Source organism: Nematostella vectensis, chromosome 14 (genome assembly GCF_932526225.1).
Source record: "Nematostella vectensis chromosome 14, jaNemVect1.1, whole genome shotgun sequence".
NCBI classification, from domain to species: domain Eukaryota; kingdom Metazoa; phylum Cnidaria; class Anthozoa; order Actiniaria; family Edwardsiidae; genus Nematostella; species Nematostella vectensis.
Genome location: NC_064047.1, coordinates 13465291 through 13485367, shown reverse-complemented (window position 1 = coordinate 13485367; position 20077 = coordinate 13465291). Strand labels below are relative to the sequence as shown.

The following is a 20077-nucleotide window of genomic DNA, read 5'->3' as shown; positions in this document are numbered from 1 at the left end:
GTGTTATGTCTTAGCTCGTATCTAAAAGTCCCTATGCTATTCTTGTTATGTCTTAGCTCGTATCTAAAAGTCCCTATGCTATTCGTGTTATGTCTTAGCTCGTATCTAAAAGTCCCTATGCTATTCGTGTTATGTCTTGGCTCGTATCTAAAAGTCCCTATGCTATTCGTGTTATGTCTTGGCTCGTATCTAAAAGTCCCTATGCTATTCGTGTAATGTCTTAGCTCGTATCTAAAAGTCCCTATGCTATTCGTGTTATGTCTTAGCTCCTATCTAAAAGTCCCTATGCTATTTGTGTTATGTCTTAGCTCGTATCTAAAAGTCCCTATTCTATTCGTGTTATGTCTTAGCCAGTATCTAAAAGTCCCTATGCTATTCGTGTTATGTCTTAGCTCGTATCTAAAAGTCCCTATGCTATTCGTGTTATGTCTTAGCTCGTATCTAAAAGTCCCTATGCTATTCGTGTTATGTCTTAGCTCGTATCTAAAAGTCCCTATGTTATTCGTGTTATGTCTTGGCTCGTATCTAAAAGTCCCTATGCTATTCGTGTTATGTCTTTAAGCTCGTATCTAAAAGTCCCTATGCTATTCGTGTTATGTCTTAGCTCGTATCTAAAAGTCCCTATGCTATTCGTGTTATGTCTTAACTCGTATCTAAAAGATCTTTATGATCCATTCAGCATCATAAAAGAGTGTTTTGAAGCAGATGTACAGTATAAGTACAAACCAAAAAGGCGCAAATATCTCATATCTTCTCTTACTATTCATAACTTAAAGATGATGTGATAAAGAATGTGGTCTTTAGAAACCACTTTGATTCCCTCTAATCTCTCTCACCGCTCACAGAAGCTGTTTTTTAGCGAGCACATCTCAAACTCATGTCTGTACAGGACCGCAAATGATCCCGGCGCGCGAATGATCCCCAAAAACATAATATGCCCACATATGTTCCCGTAATAATCCACGGAATAAAACACTATGGAGTGCTTACTGGCTTTACCCTATACTAGAAACATACTTTTTTGTAGAAAAAAAGAAACTATAATACTGTCGACAGTATCACGACAATATCGCAATAATAGGAATATGCAAGGCAGTGCATAACTCTGCATAACATGATGGTCTGGATGGGGTTAACCGACTGGCGACAAACGGCCTGAACCGACTACCGACAACTAGTGACTAGCGACAAAAAATATTTGTCGACTACAGACATTATTTCCCGTCTTTTTACTCTTTACTTCCATCGTCAATCTACAAAATACGTCATTTCAGAATCTGCACTGTTTTTCATGTTGCATCAACTTTTCTGTCAATTATTAATCCATAATTAATTTATTATCAATAAGTTATCAATTACTACTCAATCCTAAATAATGTTTAATCTAGTTTATACATAAAATCTGGTACAAAAGCGAATACTAATTTAGATTTACCGACTACCGACAAAGACCGATAATTCTTCCTGACTACCGACAAATTATAAAAGATTTAACTGACTACCGACATCCAGACACTGGTTCCTAATCACTCTATCCATTCAGGATGGTACAAAAACACGAAGAGTATATTTCTATCTCTAGAAGTATCTTTATTGTGATTGCTGTGAAGGAGGATTCATCTATTTATATGTGTGCTTCACGCCATATAGCATAGTTTTTATTCGTTAATAGTTTTGAAATATTTTCCCACATATTGGTTTTTAGCAGAAACTGGTAAATCAAGGTTAAAGGGACATGCCCGCGGCCTGTGCGATCTTGGTTTAAGATACATGCCCGCGGCCTGTGCGGTCTAGGTTTAAGATACATGCCCGCGGCCTGTGCGGTCTTGGTTTAAGGGACATGCCCGCGGCCTGTGCTTTCTTGGTTTAAGGGACATGCCCGCGGCCTGTGCGGTATTGGTTTAAAGGACATGCCCGCGGCCTGTGCGATCTTGGTTTAAGATACATGCCCGCGGCCTGTGCGGTCTAGGTTTAAGATACATGCCCGCGGCCTGTGCGGTCTTGGTTTAAGGGACATGCCCGCGGCCTGTGCTTTCTTGGTTTAAGGGACATGCCCGCGGCCTGTGCGGTATTGGTTTAAAGGACATGCCCGCGGCCTGTGCGGTCTTGCTTTGCGCTTCCACAGTGGCCCGGATTTTGAGCATGCGCCCAAGTGATTTTGAAATCGCCACCCTCAACTTTACTTTTCTTTTTTTCCCTCTGAGCTAAAGCTAATTGACAATGGGAAGATTTGCAGCTTGTATCTTTGTTCTTTACGCCTTTACTGGCTTCAAGGGAACGTCCGACGGGAGAAGCTGCCCAAGGCCCGCCGACCCCTGCTCAGCAGCGAACTACATCCCGATTAAAGACCCGCATAGAAGCACAAAATACAGATACAAAAGACCGCAGCCCGCCTTGTGCGACTACCTCCTTCAGCCCGGATGGTATCGGTTCACTAGCAGTGTCGGCGGCGAGATCCCGACCACTAAAACCGAGCCGAACATGTGTGGAACCTTCGCGCCGATATGGATGAGGGGGACACACCCAGAAACGATTGGGGTAACCAAGGAAACTACCGCGTGAGTTAACGTCAATAACAGGAACAACGGCTGCTTCCGTTCTATTGACATGTGCGTGGAGATGTGCAGCGGAGGGTACTATGGCTACTATCTTAGACCTCCTTATGGGTGCTCAATGGCGTACTGCGCAGGTAGGTTTTCGGGACACCAGTTATTGGAGCTGGTCACGCGAGGAAAGCGTTGCGTGACCATGAATGGCTGTTCTTGTTGCGTGACCATGAATGGCTGTGCTCGTTGCGTGACCATGAATGGCTGCGCTCGTTGCGTGACTATGAATGGCTGTGCTCGTTGCGTGACCATTTATGACTGTGCTCGCTGCGTGACCATGAATGGCTGCGCTCGTTGTGTGACCATGAATGGCTGTGCTCGTTGTGTGACCATGAATGACTATCCTCGTTGCGTGACTATGAATTGCTATACTTGTTGCGTGACCATAAATGGCTGTGCTTCTTGCGTAATGATGAATGGCTAAGCTCGTTGCGTGACCATGAATGGCTGTGCTCGTTGTGTGACCGTGAATGGCTGTCCTCGTTGCGTGACTATGTATGGCTGTGCTCGTTGCGTGACCATGAATGGATGTGCCTGTTCTGTGACCTTGAACGGCTGTGCTCCTTCCGTAATGATAAATTGCTAAGCATGTTGAGTGACCATGAATGTCTGTGCTCGTTGCGTGACTATAAATGGCTGTGCTTGTGCGTGACTATAAATGGCTGTGCTCGTTGCGTGACCATTTATGGCTTTGCTTAGTTCGTGACCATGAATGGCTGCGCTGCTTGCGTGATTCTGTTTGTAAATATCAGTGGTGTATTATGTAACACTGTACACATATCTACAAAGTGGTAGAAAAGCAAACGTTTGAGGAATGTTTGGTAGGCATTTTTGGTTTTTAAACTGTATCCTTTTTTCAAGGCGATGGAATACTCTGCGACGAAGGCTTAAGTGGACCAAATTGCACAGGTATTCCATATCTTCAATCCAGACATATCAGAGCTGTGACAGACTGTGACTGTTATCGGGGGGAGGGGGGCGATACAAAAACATGTGGATATTATTTTTTTTGGGGGGGGATACAACCTCGCCCCGACTTGTCTTAACCTTGTATATATTTTTTTTAAATTTGAGTAGAAACAAAAAGCCCAAGCTGTCGTGGTCTTACCAGAACAATGAATACAATACACCGAGAGTCGAATTACAGTTTTTAAATTTGGGAATTTTGGATTTTTTTTCTTATTCCGGTTGACAGTCTTTTTTTTAAATGGTTTCCTTGACCCATATAAGGGTACCGATAACTTGTTCGTGATTTCAATAAAAAAATTGAACAGCAAATATATTTCCATGTGAGCTCCTTTACCTAGAGCCTCGGCTAATAATTCGAACTGATTTCTCTATCTCTCAGAGTAACGGAGTTCTATTGTATTTGTACTATTATCACAGCTGACGTGAAAGCCGTTTTCCCGAGTTTTCTGGTCCCCAAGCCAAAGGTGGAGCCCTTGACTACCGGCGACAGGGACCTATTCATGGTGTGCAACTTCACCTTTCCTCTGTGGAGTAACGTCTCCTTCAACATCGAGTGGTACGATGGTCCAACACTGAGTAGTAATATGACGTCTTGCAGGAACAAAGGAGAAAATTGTGTTTATGACCCCCTGCAAAGTCGGATCAGGCCTAAACTAGGGAGCACGGTAAGTAGTGCCTCCATAGCCATTGACGTGTGGAAAATTGGAAGATCAGAGGGAAGGAATGGCGGGGCTTTGGAAGATCAGAGGGAAGGAAAGGCGAGATTTGGAAGATCAGAGGGAAGGAATGGCAGGGCTTTGGGAGATGAAAGGGAAGGAATGGCAGGGCTTTGTATATAGTGCAACCATAGCCATTGACGTGTGGAAAATTGGAAGATTAGAGGGAAGGAATGACGGGGCTTTGGAAAAATGGGGTAGGCTGGTGGGTTAAGGTCAGGGAGAGGGAAATGAATTGCAACGCTGGGGGAGGGGAGGCAAAGGCAGAGCGAGGCAGGGGAAGGGGATGAAATGAGAGGCTTGGTGAGGGGGGAGGGCCGGGGAGGTGTGTGGCTTGGTGAGGGGGGGAGTAGGTGAAGTGTTAGGCTTGCTGAGGAGGAGGGGGTGAAGTGTGAAGCTTGGTAAGAGGGAGGGGGTGAAATGTTATGCTTGGTGAGAGAGAAGGGGTGAAGTGTGAGGTTTGGTAAGGGGGAGGGGGTGAAGTGTGATGCTTGGTGAAGGGAAGGGGGTGAAGTGTGATGCTTGTTAAGGGGGACGGGGTGAAGTGTGAGGCTTGGTGAGGGGGAGGGGGTGAAGTGTAAGGCTTGGTGAGGTGGATGGGGTGAAGTGTGAGGCTTGGTGAGGGGGTAAAGTGTGAGGCTTGGTGAGGGGGAGGGGGTGAAGGGTAAGGCTTGGTGAGGTGGAGGGGGTGAAGTGTGAGGCTTGGTGAGGGGGTAAAGTGTGATGATTAGTAAGGGGGAGGGGGTTAAGTGTGAGGCTTGAAGAGGGGGAGGGGGTGAAGTGTAAGGCTTGGTGAGGGGGAGGGGGTGAAGTGTGAGGCTTGGTGAGGGGGAGGGGGTGAAGTGTAAGGCTTGGTGAGGGGGAAGGGGTGAAGTGTAAGGCTTGGTGAGGGGAAGGAGGTGAAGTGTAAGGCTTGGTGAGGGGGAGGGGGTGAAGTATGAGGCTTGGTGAGGGGGAGGGGGTGAAGTGTGAGTCTTGGTGAGGGGAAGGGGGTGAAGTGTGAGGCTTGGTGAGTGGGAGGGGGTTAAGTGTGAGGCTTGTTGAGGGGGAGGGGGTTAAGTGTGAGGCTTGGTGAGTGGGAGGGGGTGAAGTGTGAGGCTTGGTGAGGGGAAGGGGGTGAAGTGTGAGGCTTGGTGAGTGGGAGGGGTTAAGTGTGAGGCTTACAGGGGGGAGTTGGAGGCATGCTAGGGGTGTTGGTGATGGAGAAGTGTCATGGAGGTGGGTGGGCTTCGGAAAGACAAGGGGAAAATAGAGTGCTAGGCTGGGAAAGGGGACGGAAAAATTTACAGGGGGAAGGGTAAGGATGGTAAAGAAGGTAAATTTGGGGAATAGGAAGGTTTTAGGGCCAGGAATGTAGAGGGAAGGGAAGGGGGGGGGGGGTGGAGTGTGGAGGAAAGGGGAGGTGGAATGTAGTGTGAAGGGAAGGGGAGGTGGAATGTAGAGGGAAGGAAAGGGTAGGTGGAATGTAGAGGGAAGGAAAGGGTAGGTGGAATGTAGAGGGAAGGGAAGGGTAGGTGGAATGTACAGGGAATTGGAGGGAATGGGAGGTGGAATGTAGAGGGAAGGGGAGGGGAGGGGAGGTGGGATGTAGAGGGAAGGGAAGGTGAGGTAGAATGTAGAGGGAAGGGGAGTTGGAATGTAGAGGTAAGGGAAGGGGAGGTGGAATGTAGAGGGAAAAGGAGGTGGAATGTAGAGGGGAGGGGAGGGGAGGTGGGATGTAGAGGGAGGGGAGGGGAGGAGGAATGTAGAGGGAGGGGGAGGGGAGGTAAAATGTAGAGGGAGAGGGAGGGAAGGTTGAATGTAGAGGGAAGGGGAGGGGAGGTGGAATGTAGAGGGAAAGTGAAGGGGAATAGGGGGGGAGGGCCTTTGGACGCGCCATACTGATTATACATCTGTTTTGGAATCTTAGATGACCTGTCGGCTTAGGGTGGAGTATAACACGCATTTGGATAACTTACATTAGCATTGTTAGCTGCTCACAACTAACAATGTGGGCATTTTTGATAACTGCCAAGTCGGGTTCTCACACGGTGATGACGTAGGGACCACGTACAATGGCTGTTTTTATGGTCGAGAGTGTTTAGCATTTTAAAAGTTGGGTGTTTTAATGGTTGGGCTTTATTTTTGTCTATAGCGATTTTATCTCTGGGCGTTTTGAAGCTTGGGCGTTTTTATCGTTAGGCGTTTTATTGGCTGGATTTTGGTCTAGTGTATTTTAGGTCTAGCGTTTTTAGCGTTTTAAAGATTAGGTGTTTTGATGGCTGGGCTTTTAAGGACGTTTTTATTTTTGGACGCTTTGTTAAGGTCAGAAGAGGCGACTTGCAAACCCAAGACTGCCCCTCCCCCATCCTGCATTCTTGCTGAGCATTGGCACGGTGAACATTGATAAAAAATAAAGGATCACACCGTTACCATGGTCACCAGTTTATTTGAGTCATCCAAGATTAGACAAGATTATACAATGAATACCTTTTCTTCCCGGAGTTATTTTGGTCTATGCAAAGGTAAATTTGTTAGAGGATTACCATTTAAATATTTCATATCATAACAATCATCTTTATCATATCAATAAGCTCTTTTTTCATCATCATTATTTTCAGATATCGTAGAAAACCTTTGCCTTAACGAGTGCAGTAACCATGGCAACTTCTCAAACAGCACTTGTATCTGCGAAGAAGGTTTCACATCACTAGACTGCTCCTTGTCAATCAACACAGTACCAGAACTTCTAGGGTAGGTGAACAACTGGTAACATTTCAATCGACACAGTACCAGAACTTCTAGGGTAGGTGAACAAGCGGTAACATGTCAATCGACACAGTACCAGAACTTCTAGGGTAGGTGAACAACTGGTAACCTGTCAATCGACACAGTACCAGAATTTCTATGGTAGGTGAACAAGCGGTAACATGTCAATCACCACAGCACTTGAAATTCTTGGGTAGGTAAACAAATGATAACCTGTCAATCGACACAGTACATGAACTTCTTGGGTAGGTGAACAAACTGTAAGATGTCAATCAACACATCGTTTCCGTATCATTTCTGCAGTTTTCAATATCGGCGAACTCGTGTCAACGAATTCCAACTGCTAAATCGCCTTTTGGCCTCCATGATTCAATGTAACGGAATTTGGTGCTGTTTCAGCGCTGGTCAGCGCCTTAAGGGGAGGTGGCGTGGTTTGGAACCATTTCAGTGCTGGCCAGCTGAAACGCTCTAAGGATTGAATAGCAGAAACCAGAAGGCGATTTAGTTACAGTCGTCTGCGAGAGTACACAGAATATGCAGCCAAGTACCCAGGATTTGCCGAGAGGGGTGCGCAGCAATAGGTATCATCTGAAAAAAGCAAAGTATTTAAAGATTCCTTAATAAGAAATGGTCCACTTTTTGGCCGCCAAGGGGGGTGCGCACGCACCCTGCGCATCCCCCTGTGTACGCGCTTTATTTGTAAAACTGCAGTAATAGAGAGAGAAGACCGAGAGGCGAAGTCTATGACTGAGAGAATATCGTAATGACCCTCAAACAATATGGTAATGACCCTCAAACAATATGATTGTGACCCTCAAACAATATGGTAATGACCCTCAAACAATATGGTAATGACCTTCAAACAATATGGTAATGACCCTCAAACAATATCCTCATGACCAAGGCAATATGGCTGAAACTGGAAAGTCATCATAATCACGTGTCTTCTTTGCCGTCATCATCAACATCGTAATCATAATCACCATCATCATCACCATCACCATCACCATCACCATCACCATCACCATCACCATCACCATCACCATCACCATCACCATCATCATCATTATTATCATCATCCTTATCATCGTCGTCGTAACCATTGTCAATATCATTATCTTCATCATTATCTTCGTCCTCTTCCTCTTCCTTGCCAGCGTTCATTACTATCTTCACCATTATCAACAATGACAAAAACAACAGTATTTATCTTCTCGATGTGTGATTAAAGTCGATGGTTCTCCTAGGATTCACGATGTGGGTCTGTGTGACATTAGAAGGAGGCCATGCAAGAAGACCAACATCTTTGGTGATGGATTTATACCTTCAGAGAATCTCACATGTCACGCAACCGAATTCAAGGTGAAAAAAATAAGTTTGGTTTATCTCACAGTCCCGTTGTCAGTTTCTAAACTGTGATTGATCTCATATCAGGTGTATGGCAACAACTGGACACCAAACTCATCACCACACGAGCTACAAGGCGAACAGTTTGACTTATTTGGGGCCAAATGCAGCCTTCCGGACCCTCCAACGAAGATAGGGGACTACGACAATCCCGGGACCCCTGCGGGAGGACTGTACATTAGGATCTCCAACAACAAGATCGACGCCAGTCTGGAGAAGATGAGGTTTATATCGTACGACTCCGTCTGTATGAGGTGCAGCAAGACAGGCACTTGTGTCCTCAGGGTATGTATACGAACGCCCCCTTCCCCTCCCCCCCTGGGAAATATATCCCGAATATCACCACCTATAAAAAGTGATTGAAAAATATTCTAAAAAGTTCAGACTTAGATTTATGAATTTGTCAAAGTGTGAGAGTTTGATATCATCCGAGGGATCTAGGCCTCGATAACTCGACAATCCCGTTAACTTGATTACAATTCTATAGAATGGCACCATCTATAACACGAAAACTATTTTCCACCGAGTAAGGGACAGACCCCCCCCCTATCATATTGATAGATTTACTAATACCAATAGACAGAAGGGATTAACAAACATAAAAAAATGAGCACATCAATCAAGGGAGCACGGCAAAATGTGTTCCTATTTAACGAATGCTTTCCGAAGAGAGGAAGATGCACATCGTGCATCCTTCGTCGGCACTTCGTGTCGACATTACGCGTATCCAATATCTTCGGGCCGATGATACGAACAAAGACACAGTTGACAAACATAATCCACTTCATAATCCGAGCCCCACACCCCCAACAGCGCTACTGATAACTCCACTTACAAAACAAACACACATGACGCGTTGCATAACAAAGGAGTCTGGGTAAACCCTTAGAGTCGAGACTGATAGGCCGAGAGTCGAACAAGATATCTGAAATATGTTTAAAGTAAAAATAAAATTCATGAGCGAGGAAAAGTAAAACTCTTCGATATTTTAGATATCTTTCCGACTTTCGGCCTATAAGTCTCGAGTCTCTGACTTTCGACTCTTGGGGTTTACCCAGATTCCATAACAAAGAGGTTTATTTTCGTAATAATCTCAATCGCGCGTTTAATGAAGCACATTCTGCCGTGCTCCCTTGCATCAATCGAGCATAGCACCTAGCTCGTCCCTAAATACTCCGTCTTGTGTCCCCTTTTCGCCGATATGCCTTAAACTGATTCCCATGAACGTTTCATTATCATCTCAATGTTTTAGCATGACTCCTGCTTGATCAATGGCCACTGTTTTGCGCAAAACGATGCTAAACCGAACGAGTGGTGTCGTCAATGCCAGCCAGATACCAGCCAATTTACATGGAGTCGGCGTATGGGTAAAATGGAAAGAGCCAGTTTACATGGAACAGGCGTAAAGGTAAAACGCAAAGAGCAAATTTACATGGAACAGGCGTAAATGTAGAACGCAAAGAGCCAGTTTACATGGAACAGGCCTAAAGGTAAAACGCACACAGTTTACATGGAACACGCGTAAAGGTAAAACGCAAACAGTCAGTTTACATGGAACAGGCGTAAAGGTAAAACGCAAACAGTCATTTTTACATGAAACAGGCGTAAAGCTAAAACGCAAACAGTCAGTTTTCATGGAACAGGTGTAAAGGTAAAACGCAAACAGTCAGTTTAAATGGAACAGGCGTTAAGGTAAAACACAAAGAATCAGTTTACATGGAACAGGCGTAAAGGTAAAACGCAAACAGTCATTTTTACATGGAACAGGCGTAAAGGTAAAACGCAAACAGTCATTTTTACATGAAACAGGCGTAAAGGTAAAACGCAAACAGTCAGTTTAAATGGAACAGGCGTTAAGGTAAAACACAAACAGTCAGTTTAAATGGAACAGGCGTTAAGGTAAAACACAAACAGTCAGTTTACATGGAACAGGCGTAAAGGTAAAACGCAAATAGTCATTTTTAAATGGAACAGGCGTAAAGGTAAAACGCAAACAGTCAGTTTTCATGGAACAGGCGTAAAGGTAAAACGCAAACAGTCAGTTTAAATGGAACAGGCGTTAAGGTAAAACACAAACAGTCAGTTTACATGAAACAAGCGTAAATGTAGAACGCAAAGCGCCAGTTTACATGGAACAGGCCTAAAGGTAAAACGCAAACAGTTTACATGGAACACGCGTAAAGGTAAAACGCAAACAGTCAGTTTACATGGAACAGGTGTAAAGGTAAAACGCAAACAGTCAGTTTAAATGGAACAGGCGTTAAGGTAAAACACAAAGAATCAGTTTACATAAATGTACGTAAATGTAGAACGCAAAGCGCCAGTTTACATGGAACAGGCCTAAATGTAGAACGCAAAGAGCCAGTTTACATGGAATACGCGTAAAGGTAAAACGCAAACAGCCAGTTTACAGGGAACAGGCGTAAAGGTAAAACGCAAACAGTCATTTTTACATGGAACAGGCGTAAAGGTAAAACGCAAACAGTCAGTTTTCATGGAACAGGCTTTAAGGTAAAACACAAACAGTCAGTTTACATGGAACAGGCGTAAAGGTAAAACGCAAAGAGCCAGTTTACATGGAACAGGCGTAAAGGTTAAACATAAACAGTCAGTTTACATGAAACAGGCTTAAAGGTAAATCGCAAACAGTCAGTTTTCATGGAACAGGCGTAAAGGAAAAACGCAAAGAGCCAGTTTACATGGAACAGGCGTAATTGTAAAACGCAAACAGTCAGTTTACATGGAACAGGCGTAATGCTGGAACGCAAACAGTCAGTTTACATGGAACAAGCGTAATTGTGAAACGCAAATAGTCAGTTTACATGGAACAAGCGTAATGGTGAAAACGATAGAGGAATCTTTCAGCCAGTGATTCATGGTCATCACACACTTTGAAGTAAATAGTTTGAATAATTTAGAATTCAAAATGCTACAAAATGGAATACGTGATTTTGTGGCGCTATTTACGCAAGGCAACACTTTACGGATACATGTATTCGAAGCGAAGAAGTCAAGAACAAAAACGGTGTCCGAAGTTTGAACTTTAGTTTTTATTTTTTTTTTAGATTTGATAATGAAAACACTGGCTATTTCAATGAAGTGGCAATTTTATATTGACTAAATATTACTTAAATATCTTTTTCAGTTAATTCCCCGCCTGTTTTCACCACACTTCCAGTTCAATTCGCATTAGTTGGAGAGATGTTATCGCTTCAGATTGAAGCTCTGGATCCAGATAACCGTCCCGTTACGTACTCCCTTGCCAACACCGACGCGCAGGGCTACGTGTTCACGCCAGATGGACAACTGAACATCACCATGACCACCTCCGACAGCAAGACGTTCAAATTCGTAGCCACCGATGAGTGCAACGCCAGCGATACAACGACAGTTACTGTAAAGGCGATGGAGTGCCCGTGCCAACACGGGGGAACATGCCATCCCCACCCCTACCACCCACGGGTGTCTGGCCAGTACGAGTGCGCCTGCCCTGCGGGATTCAACGGAAGCCGATGTGAAAGTGACATTGATGATTGCCAACCTAGCCTTTGTGTCAACGGTAAGGCGAAAGCCCGTGAAATGATGGCGAGGTGGTAATCTTGTGAATCATTTGTCACCATTACCCCCATTCTTTATGGTACATTTTAGTTACCATGTTTGTGTGTAGCACGTTTGCACGATATTAAAATATCACGTTTGCATGAGCGATCATATTTGATCTAGCATGTACTTATTAATAATAAAAAAAACTTTTAATCGAGTAATGTTAGTTAAGTAGTAAATGTAATGGTTTATGTAGTGAAAACATTCAAAACTCACTTTTATTCAACTCCGCTTTCTCCAGGAAATGAAACCTATTTGGTCACGCTTTCCGAGTCTCGCTAGAATAGTTCCATTCTTGTGACCAGAACCGTTCACCAGATTGGCAAAATAGCTATTGAATAATTAATGAAGTTTGAAAGAGCTATTGCCTTTTATCGGGTTTTACCACTGTATGCATTGTTACGCGACCACCTGAGCTTAATCGGCGATTGGCAATTGGCGATTCTCAGCCGTCAATCAAATGGAGCCGGTACCTGAAACGGAAAGCCGCCATTACTGATCGAAATGGTTCGAAGTTACCCACTTGCTCTTCGTTGGAGAGTTGTTTACTTGCTCGTTCAGGTTGGCTTGAATAACACGAAAATCGCAGATGTATTGAAAGTTAGCAAAACGTTTGTGAAGAAAATAAAGCGCTTATATTTTCACAGTGGCTCGATCGAGTAGCGCAAACGCCGTGGAAAAACAAGAAAGCTAGCCCGGAGGGGGTGGGTACTCCCTCATATTTGTTATACGGGTATGTGCCGCCCTTTAGGGTAGGGTGTTTGGGCTCTTGAGGTCTACGATAGGGTATCTTTTTTTCGCTTTTTGCTTGTTTTCTTGTTAGGTCTCTGGTAGAGTGGACAATGTTGTCAGTATGGATGACCAATACACACATTGCCGCATTAAGCGAAAAAGACAATTTATTTAAACACCATTTGATTGACAGTGAATTTCCGCTTTAATCACGACTTATTGGGTATAATTTTGAGCGGTAGGGTATGTAATTTTGGCCGTAGGTCTTTGGTAGGGTATAAAAATCGAGGATTTTTGGTCTCTATAACTCAAACACCCAGTAACCTGAACCCTCAATAACCCGAACACCCAGTAACCCGAATCCTCAATAACCCGAATACCAAGTAACCCGAACCCTCAATAACCCGAACACCAAGTAACCCGAACCCTCAATAACCCGAACACTCAGTAACCCGAACCCTAAATAACCCGAACACCCAGTAACCCGAATCCTTAATAACTCGAACATCAAGTAACCCGAAAACTCAAAAACTCGAACATCCTGTAACCCGAACCCTCAATAACCCGAATCCTCAATAACTCGAACACCCAGTAACCCGAATACCCAGAAACCCGAACCCACGGTAACAAGAACACTCTGTTATTCGAACATCTTCATTCGAACAACACCCCGATAACCCAAATGTTTCCACATTTCTTTTGCATGATCCGTTATCGGGACTCGACAATTGTTGTTGAAATTTTGATCATTCATTCTCAGGAACATGTATCGATGGAATAAACAACTACACTTGCCGATGTCACGTGGGCTATAAAGGCGCCCTATGTGATGAGAAAGAGCGCATTTGTGGCGAAGACACGTGTTACCCAGGAGTTAAGTGCAGAGAAATCCCGGATGGAGTGTTGTGTCGATCGTGTCCTGACGGTCTTATTGGCGACGGGAAGACGTGTATAGGCACCAAGGCTAAGTTAAACGGCGTATATATAGATATCTGATCCATTTTATTAAGTAATGAATATCTATTACTGCTTAATTACTTTTTTGTACAGCCCCTGTAACAACAACTCGACCACAGAGCACACAAGACCGTGACCACACAAATGGTAATGACCATCCGTTTTCTTGTCCTTCTGTCTGTCTGTCTCGTATATTCGAGGGCGAGTTATCCTTTAACCTCTGCTATAATGTTAGTCCTGATTGATATTTAAGCTCAAGAGAGTACACCATCTGGTCCTACGACACAAACTCCTACCGATACTCTTCCAGGCATGGGTAAGTCTCATTATCATTCATCAATATAGACCAAAATGTCAAAACCAAAAATATCTACCATAAAATTTTAAAAACAAAAAAAGACCCCATATTGTACCGGTACGACTATCATCATCTCGAAATGAAATCCTTTTCTAGACCACTTTTCACAGGTTATATTAACATAAATAAGTTTGGACGTAAAACTTTCGTAAAGTTGCCTTGTGATATTACCACCCTAAAATTGGTTTACCCCAAAGTCATCTCTTAAACGAATCCAGGAGTCGTTTGGCTTAATGCCCAAATTAGCCGATTCAAGGTAAATAACCTAAAATGACATAAGGTGTTAAAATTTACGGAGAATAACTTGCCTACACTCGAGCAAAGTGCAACAGGTGCAAGCGAAGGATTTTTCTTGCGTTTACGTTCGACTGGTTTTCACGCTCGCGCTCAAGTTCTTACATAAGTTCAGGGTCTCGAAGCTTCATAAAGCCAGCGTTCTCGTCTGTTCCGCCCAGGCATCTGATAGCTAGGTTATAATAAGTCATTGTAATGTCACGGGGGGTTCGCGACAACGTAGACAAGATAACAGCGTAGATTGGTACTTGCTTAATTCCGTCAGTCCTGGTTCCTCCGGGTCTTCTGCTCTAATTCTACCTTTCTCTGCCTCCCTTTTTATGCGTTCACTTCCTATTGAACCGTATAGCTGTGACTATAGCTGACTATTCTATGCTGTGCTTGTTATAGCTGTGACTATAGCTGACTATTCTATGCCGTGCTTGCTATAGCTGTGACTATAGCTGACTATTCTATGCCATGCTTGTTATAGCTGTGACTATAGCTTACTATTCTATGCTGTGCTTGTTATAGCTGTGACTATAGCTGACTATTCTATGCTGTGCTTGATATAGCTGTGACTATAGCTAACTATTCTATGCTGTGCTTGTTATCGCTGTGACTATAGCTGACAATTCTATGCCATACTGGTTATAGCTGTGACTATAGCTGACTATTCTATGCCATACTGGTTATAGCTGTGACTATAGCTGACTATTCTATGCCGTACTGGATATAGCTGTGACTATAGCTTGATCAATGGCCACTGTTTTGCGCAAAACGATGCTAAACCGAATGAGTGGTGTCGTCAATGCCAGCCAGATACCAGCCAATTTACATGGAGTCGGCGTAAAGGTAAAATGGAAAGAGCCAGTTTACATGGAACAGGCGTAAAGGTAAAACGCAAAGAGCAAATTTACATGGAACAGGCGTAAATGTAGAACGCAAAGAGCCAGTTTACATGGAACAGGCCTAAAGGTAAAACGCAAACAGTTTACATGGAACACGCGTAAAGGTAAAACGCAAACAGTCAGTTTACATGGAACAGGCGTAAAGGTAAAACGCAAACAGTCATTTTTACATGAAACAGGCGTAAAGCTAAAACGCAAACAGTCAGTTTTCATGGAACAGGTGTAAAGGTAAAACGCAAACAGTCAGTTTAAATGGAACAGGCGTTAAGGTAAAACACAAAGAGTCAGTTTACATGGAACAGGCGTAAAGGTAAAACGCAAACAGTCATTTTTACATGGAACAGGCGTAAAGGTAAAACGCAAACAGTCATTTTTACATGAAACAGGCGTAAAGGTAAAACGCAAACAGTCAGTTTAAATGGAACAGGCGTTAAGGTAAAACACAAACAGTCAGTTTAAATGGAACAGGCGTTAAGGTAAAACACAAACAGTCAGTTTACATGGAACAGGCGTAAAGGTAAAACGCAAACAGTCATTTTTACATGGAACAGGCGTAAAGGTAAAACGCAAACAGTCAGTTTTCATGGAACAGGCGTAAAGGTAAAACGCAAACAGTCAGTTTAAATGGAACAGGCGTTAAGGTAAAACACAAACAGTCAGTTTACATGGAACAAGCGTAAATGTAGAACGCAATGCGCCAGTTTACATGGAACAGGCCTAAAGGTAAAACGCAAACAGTTTACATGGAACACGCGTAAAGGTAAAACGCAAACAGTCAGTTTACATATAACAGGCGTAAAGGTAAAACGCAAACAGTCATTTTTACATGAAACAGGCGTAAAGCTAAAACGCAAACAGTCAGTTTTCATGGAACAGGTGTAAAGGTAAAACGCAAACAGTCAGTTTAAATGGAACAGGCGTTAAGGTAAAACACAAACAGTCAGTTTACATGGAACAGGCGTAAAGGTAAAACGCAAACAGTCATTTTTACATGGAACAGGCGTAAAGGTAAAACGCAAACAGTCAGTTTTCATGGAACAGGCGTAAAGGTAAAACGCAAACAGTCAGTTTAAATGGAACAGGCGTTAAGGTAAAACACAAACAGTCAGTTTACATGGAACAAGCGTAAATGTAGAACGCAAAGCGCCAGTTTACATGAAACAGGCCTAAATGTAGAACGCAAAGAGCCAGTTTACATGGAATACGCGTAAAGGTAAAACGCAAACAGCCAGTTTACAGGGAACAGGCGTAAAGGTAAAACGCAAACAGTCATTTTTACATGGAACAGGCGTAAAGGTAAAACGCAAACAGTCAGTTTTCATGGAACAGGCTTTAAGGTAAAACACAAACAGTCAGTTTACATGGAACAGGCGTAAAGGTAAAACGCAAAGAGCCAGTTTACATGGAACAGGCGTAAAGGTTAAACATAAACAGTCAGTTTACATGAAACAGGCTTAAAGGTAAATCGCAAACAGTCAGTTTTCATGGAACAGGCGTAAAGGAAAAACGCAAAGAGCCAGTTTACATGGAACAGGCGTAATTGTAAAACGCAAACAGTCAGTTTACATGGAACAGGCGTAATGCTGGAACGCAAACAGTCAGTTTACATGGAACAAGCGTAATTGTGAAACGCAAATAGTCAGTTTACATGGAACAAGCGTAATGGTGAAAACGATAGAGGAATCTTTCAGCCAGTGATTCATGGTCATCACACACTTTGAAGTAAATAGTTTGAATAATTTAGAATTCAAAATGCTACAAAATGGAATACGTGATTTTGTGGCGCTATTTACGCAAGGCAACACTTTACGGATACATGTATTCGAAGCGAAGAAGTCAAGAACAAAAACGGTGTCCGAAGTTTGAACTTTAGTTTTTATTTTTTTTTTAGATTTGATAATGAAAACACTGGCTATTTCAATGAAGTGGCAATTTTATATTGACTAAATATTACTTAAATATCTTTTTCAGTTAATTCCCCGCCTGTTTTCACCACACTTCCAGTTCAATTCGCATTAGTTGGAGAGATGTTATCGCTTCAGATTGAAGCTCTGGATCCAGATAACCGTCCCGTTACGTACTCCCTTGCCAACACCGACGCGCAGGGCTACGTGTTCACGCCAGATGGACAACTGAACATCACCATGACCACCTCCGACAGCAAGACGTTCAAATTCGTAGCCACCGATGAGTGCAACGCCAGCGATACAACGACAGTTACTGTAAAGGCGATGGAGTGCCCGTGCCAACACGGGGGAACATGCCATCCCCACCCCTACCACCCACGGGTGTCTGGCCAGTACGAGTGCGCCTGCCCTGCGGGATTCAACGGAAGCCGATGTGAAAGTGACATTGATGATTGCCAACCTAGCCTTTGTGTCAACGGTAAGGCGAAAGCCCGTGAAATGATGGCGAGGTGGTAATCTTGTGAATCATTTGTCACCATTACCCCCATTCTTTATGGTACATTTTAGTTACCATGTTTGTGTGTAGCACGTTTGCACGATATTAAAATATCACGTTTGCATGAGCGATCATATTTGATCTAGCATGTACTTATTAATAATAAAAAAAACTTTTAATCGAGTAATGTTAGTTAAGTAGTAAATGTAATGGTTTATGTAGTGAAAACATTCAAAACTCACTTTTATTCAACTCCGCTTTCTCCAGGAAATGAAACCTATTTGGTCACGCTTTCCGAGTCTCGCTAGAATAGTTCCATTCTTGTGACCAGAACCGTTCACCAGATTGGCAAAATAGCTATTGAATAATAAATGAAGTTTGAAAGAGCTATTGCCTTTTATCGGGTTTTACCACTGTATGCATTGTTACGCGACCACCTGAGCTTAATCGGCGATTGGCAATTGGCGATTCTCAGCCGTCAATCAAATGGAGCCGGTACCTGAAACGGAAAGCCGCCATTACTGATCGAAATGGTTCGAAGTTACCCACTTGCTCTTCGTTGGAGAGTTGTTTACTTGCTCGTTCAGGTTGGCTTGAATAACACGAAAATCGCAGATGTATTGAAAGTTAGCAAAACGTTTGTGAAGAAAATAAAGCGCTTATATTTTCACAGTGGCTCGATCGAGTAGCGCAAACGCCGTGGAAAAACAAGAAAGCTAGCCCGGAGGGGGTGGGTACTCCCTCATATTTGTTATACGGGTATGTGCCGCCCTTTAGGGTAGGGTGTTTGGGCTCTTGAGGTCTACGATAGGGTATCTTTTTTTCGCTTTTTGCTTGTTTTCTTGTTAGGTCTCTGGTAGAGTGGACAATGTTGTCAGTATGGATGACCAATACACACATTGCCGCATTAAGCGAAAAAGACAATTTATTTAAACACCATTTGATTGACAGTGAATTTCCGCTTTAATCACGACTTATTGGGTATAATTTTGAGCGGTAGGGTATGTAATTTTGGCCGTAGGTCTTTGGTAGGGTATAAAAATCGAGGATTTTTGGTCTCTATAACTCAAACACCCAGTAACCTGAACCCTCAATAACCCGAACACCCAGTAACCCGAATCCTCAATAACCCGAATACCAAGTAACCCGAACCCTCAATAACCCGAACACCAAGTAACCCGAACCCTCAATAACCCGAACACTCAGTAACCCGAACCCTAAATAACCCGAACACCCAGTAACCCGAATCCTTAATAACTCGAACATCCAGTAACCCGAAAACTCAAAAACTCGAACATCCTGTAACCCGAACCCTCAATAACCCGAATCCTCAATAACTCGAACACCCAGTAACCCGAATACCCAGAAACCCGAACCCACGGTAACAAGAACACTCTGTTATTCGAACATCTTCATTCGAACAACACCCCGATAACCCAATGTTTCCACATTTCTTTTGCATGATCCGTTATCGGGACTCGACAATTGTTGTTGAAATTTTGATCATTCATTCTCAGGAACATGTATCGATGGAATAAACAACTACACTTGCCGATGTCACGTGGGCTATAAAGGCGCCCTATGTGATGAGAAAGAGCGCATTTGTGGCGAAGACACGTGTTACCCAGGAGTTAAGTGCAGAGAAATCCCGGATGGAGTGTTGTGTCGATCGTGTCCTGACGGTCTTATTGGCGACGGGAAGACGTGTATAGGCACCAAGGCTAAGTTAAACGGCGTATATATAGATATCTGATCCATTTTATTAAGTAATGAATATCTATTACTGCTTAATTACTTTTTTGTACAGCCCCTGTAACAACAACTCGACCACAGAACACACAAGACCGTGACCACACAAATGGTAATGACCATCCGTTTTCTTGTCCTTCTGTCTGTCTGTCTCGTATATTCGAGGGCGAGTTATCCTTTAACCTCTGCTATAATGTTAGTCCTGATTGATATTTAAGCTCAAGAGAGTACACCATCTGGTCCTACGACACAAACTCCTACCGATACTCTTCCAGGCATGGGTAAGTCTCATTATCATTCATCAATATAGACCAAAATGTCAAAACCAAAAATATCTACCATAAAATTTTAAAAACAAAAAAAGACCCCATATTGTACCGGTACGACTATCATCATCTCGAAATGAAATCCTTTTCTAGACCACTTTTCACAGGTTATATTAACATAAATAAGTTTGGACGTAAAACTTTCGTAAAGTTGCCTTGTGATATTACCACCCTAAAATTGGTTTACCCCAAAGTCATCTCTTAAACGAATCCAGGAGTCGTTTGGCTTAATGCCCAAATTAGCCGATTCAAGGTAAATAACCTAAAATGACATAAGGTGTTAAAATTTACGGAGAATAACTTGCCTACACTCGAGCAA

At 43.3% G+C, this 20077-nt stretch overlaps 2 protein-coding genes across 2 annotated transcripts in view; both read left to right on the top strand.

Moving 5' to 3' along the window:
- The window catches only part of LOC5501806 (von Willebrand factor D and EGF domain-containing protein), a 125575-nt gene extending 111453 nt beyond the window's left edge, over positions 1–14122 (top strand). Inside the window, exons 16-21 of the mRNA XM_048721322.1 lie at positions 8474–8731; positions 9699–9813; positions 11592–12005; positions 13542–13736; positions 13832–13885; positions 13992–14122. Coding sequence (XP_048577279.1) covers positions 8474–8731; positions 9699–9813; positions 11592–12005; positions 13542–13736; positions 13832–13885; positions 13992–14083 — 1128 coding nt within the window. The 3' untranslated portion in view covers positions 14084–14122. The remainder of the gene's footprint in view (positions 1–8473; positions 8732–9698; positions 9814–11591; positions 12006–13541; positions 13737–13831; positions 13886–13991) is intronic.
- Positions 14123–15124: 1002 nt separating this feature from the next.
- On the top strand, positions 15125–19781 carry LOC125559741 (sushi, nidogen and EGF-like domain-containing protein 1). The gene is made up of 3 exons (XM_048721347.1): positions 15125–15224; positions 17252–17665; positions 19201–19781. The coding sequence occupies exons 2-3, from the start codon at positions 17308–17310 to the stop codon at positions 19434–19436; spliced, it is 594 nt and encodes a 197-aa protein (XP_048577304.1). The 5' UTR covers positions 15125–15224; positions 17252–17307; the 3' UTR covers positions 19437–19781.
- Positions 19782–20077: the final 296 nt, after the last annotated feature.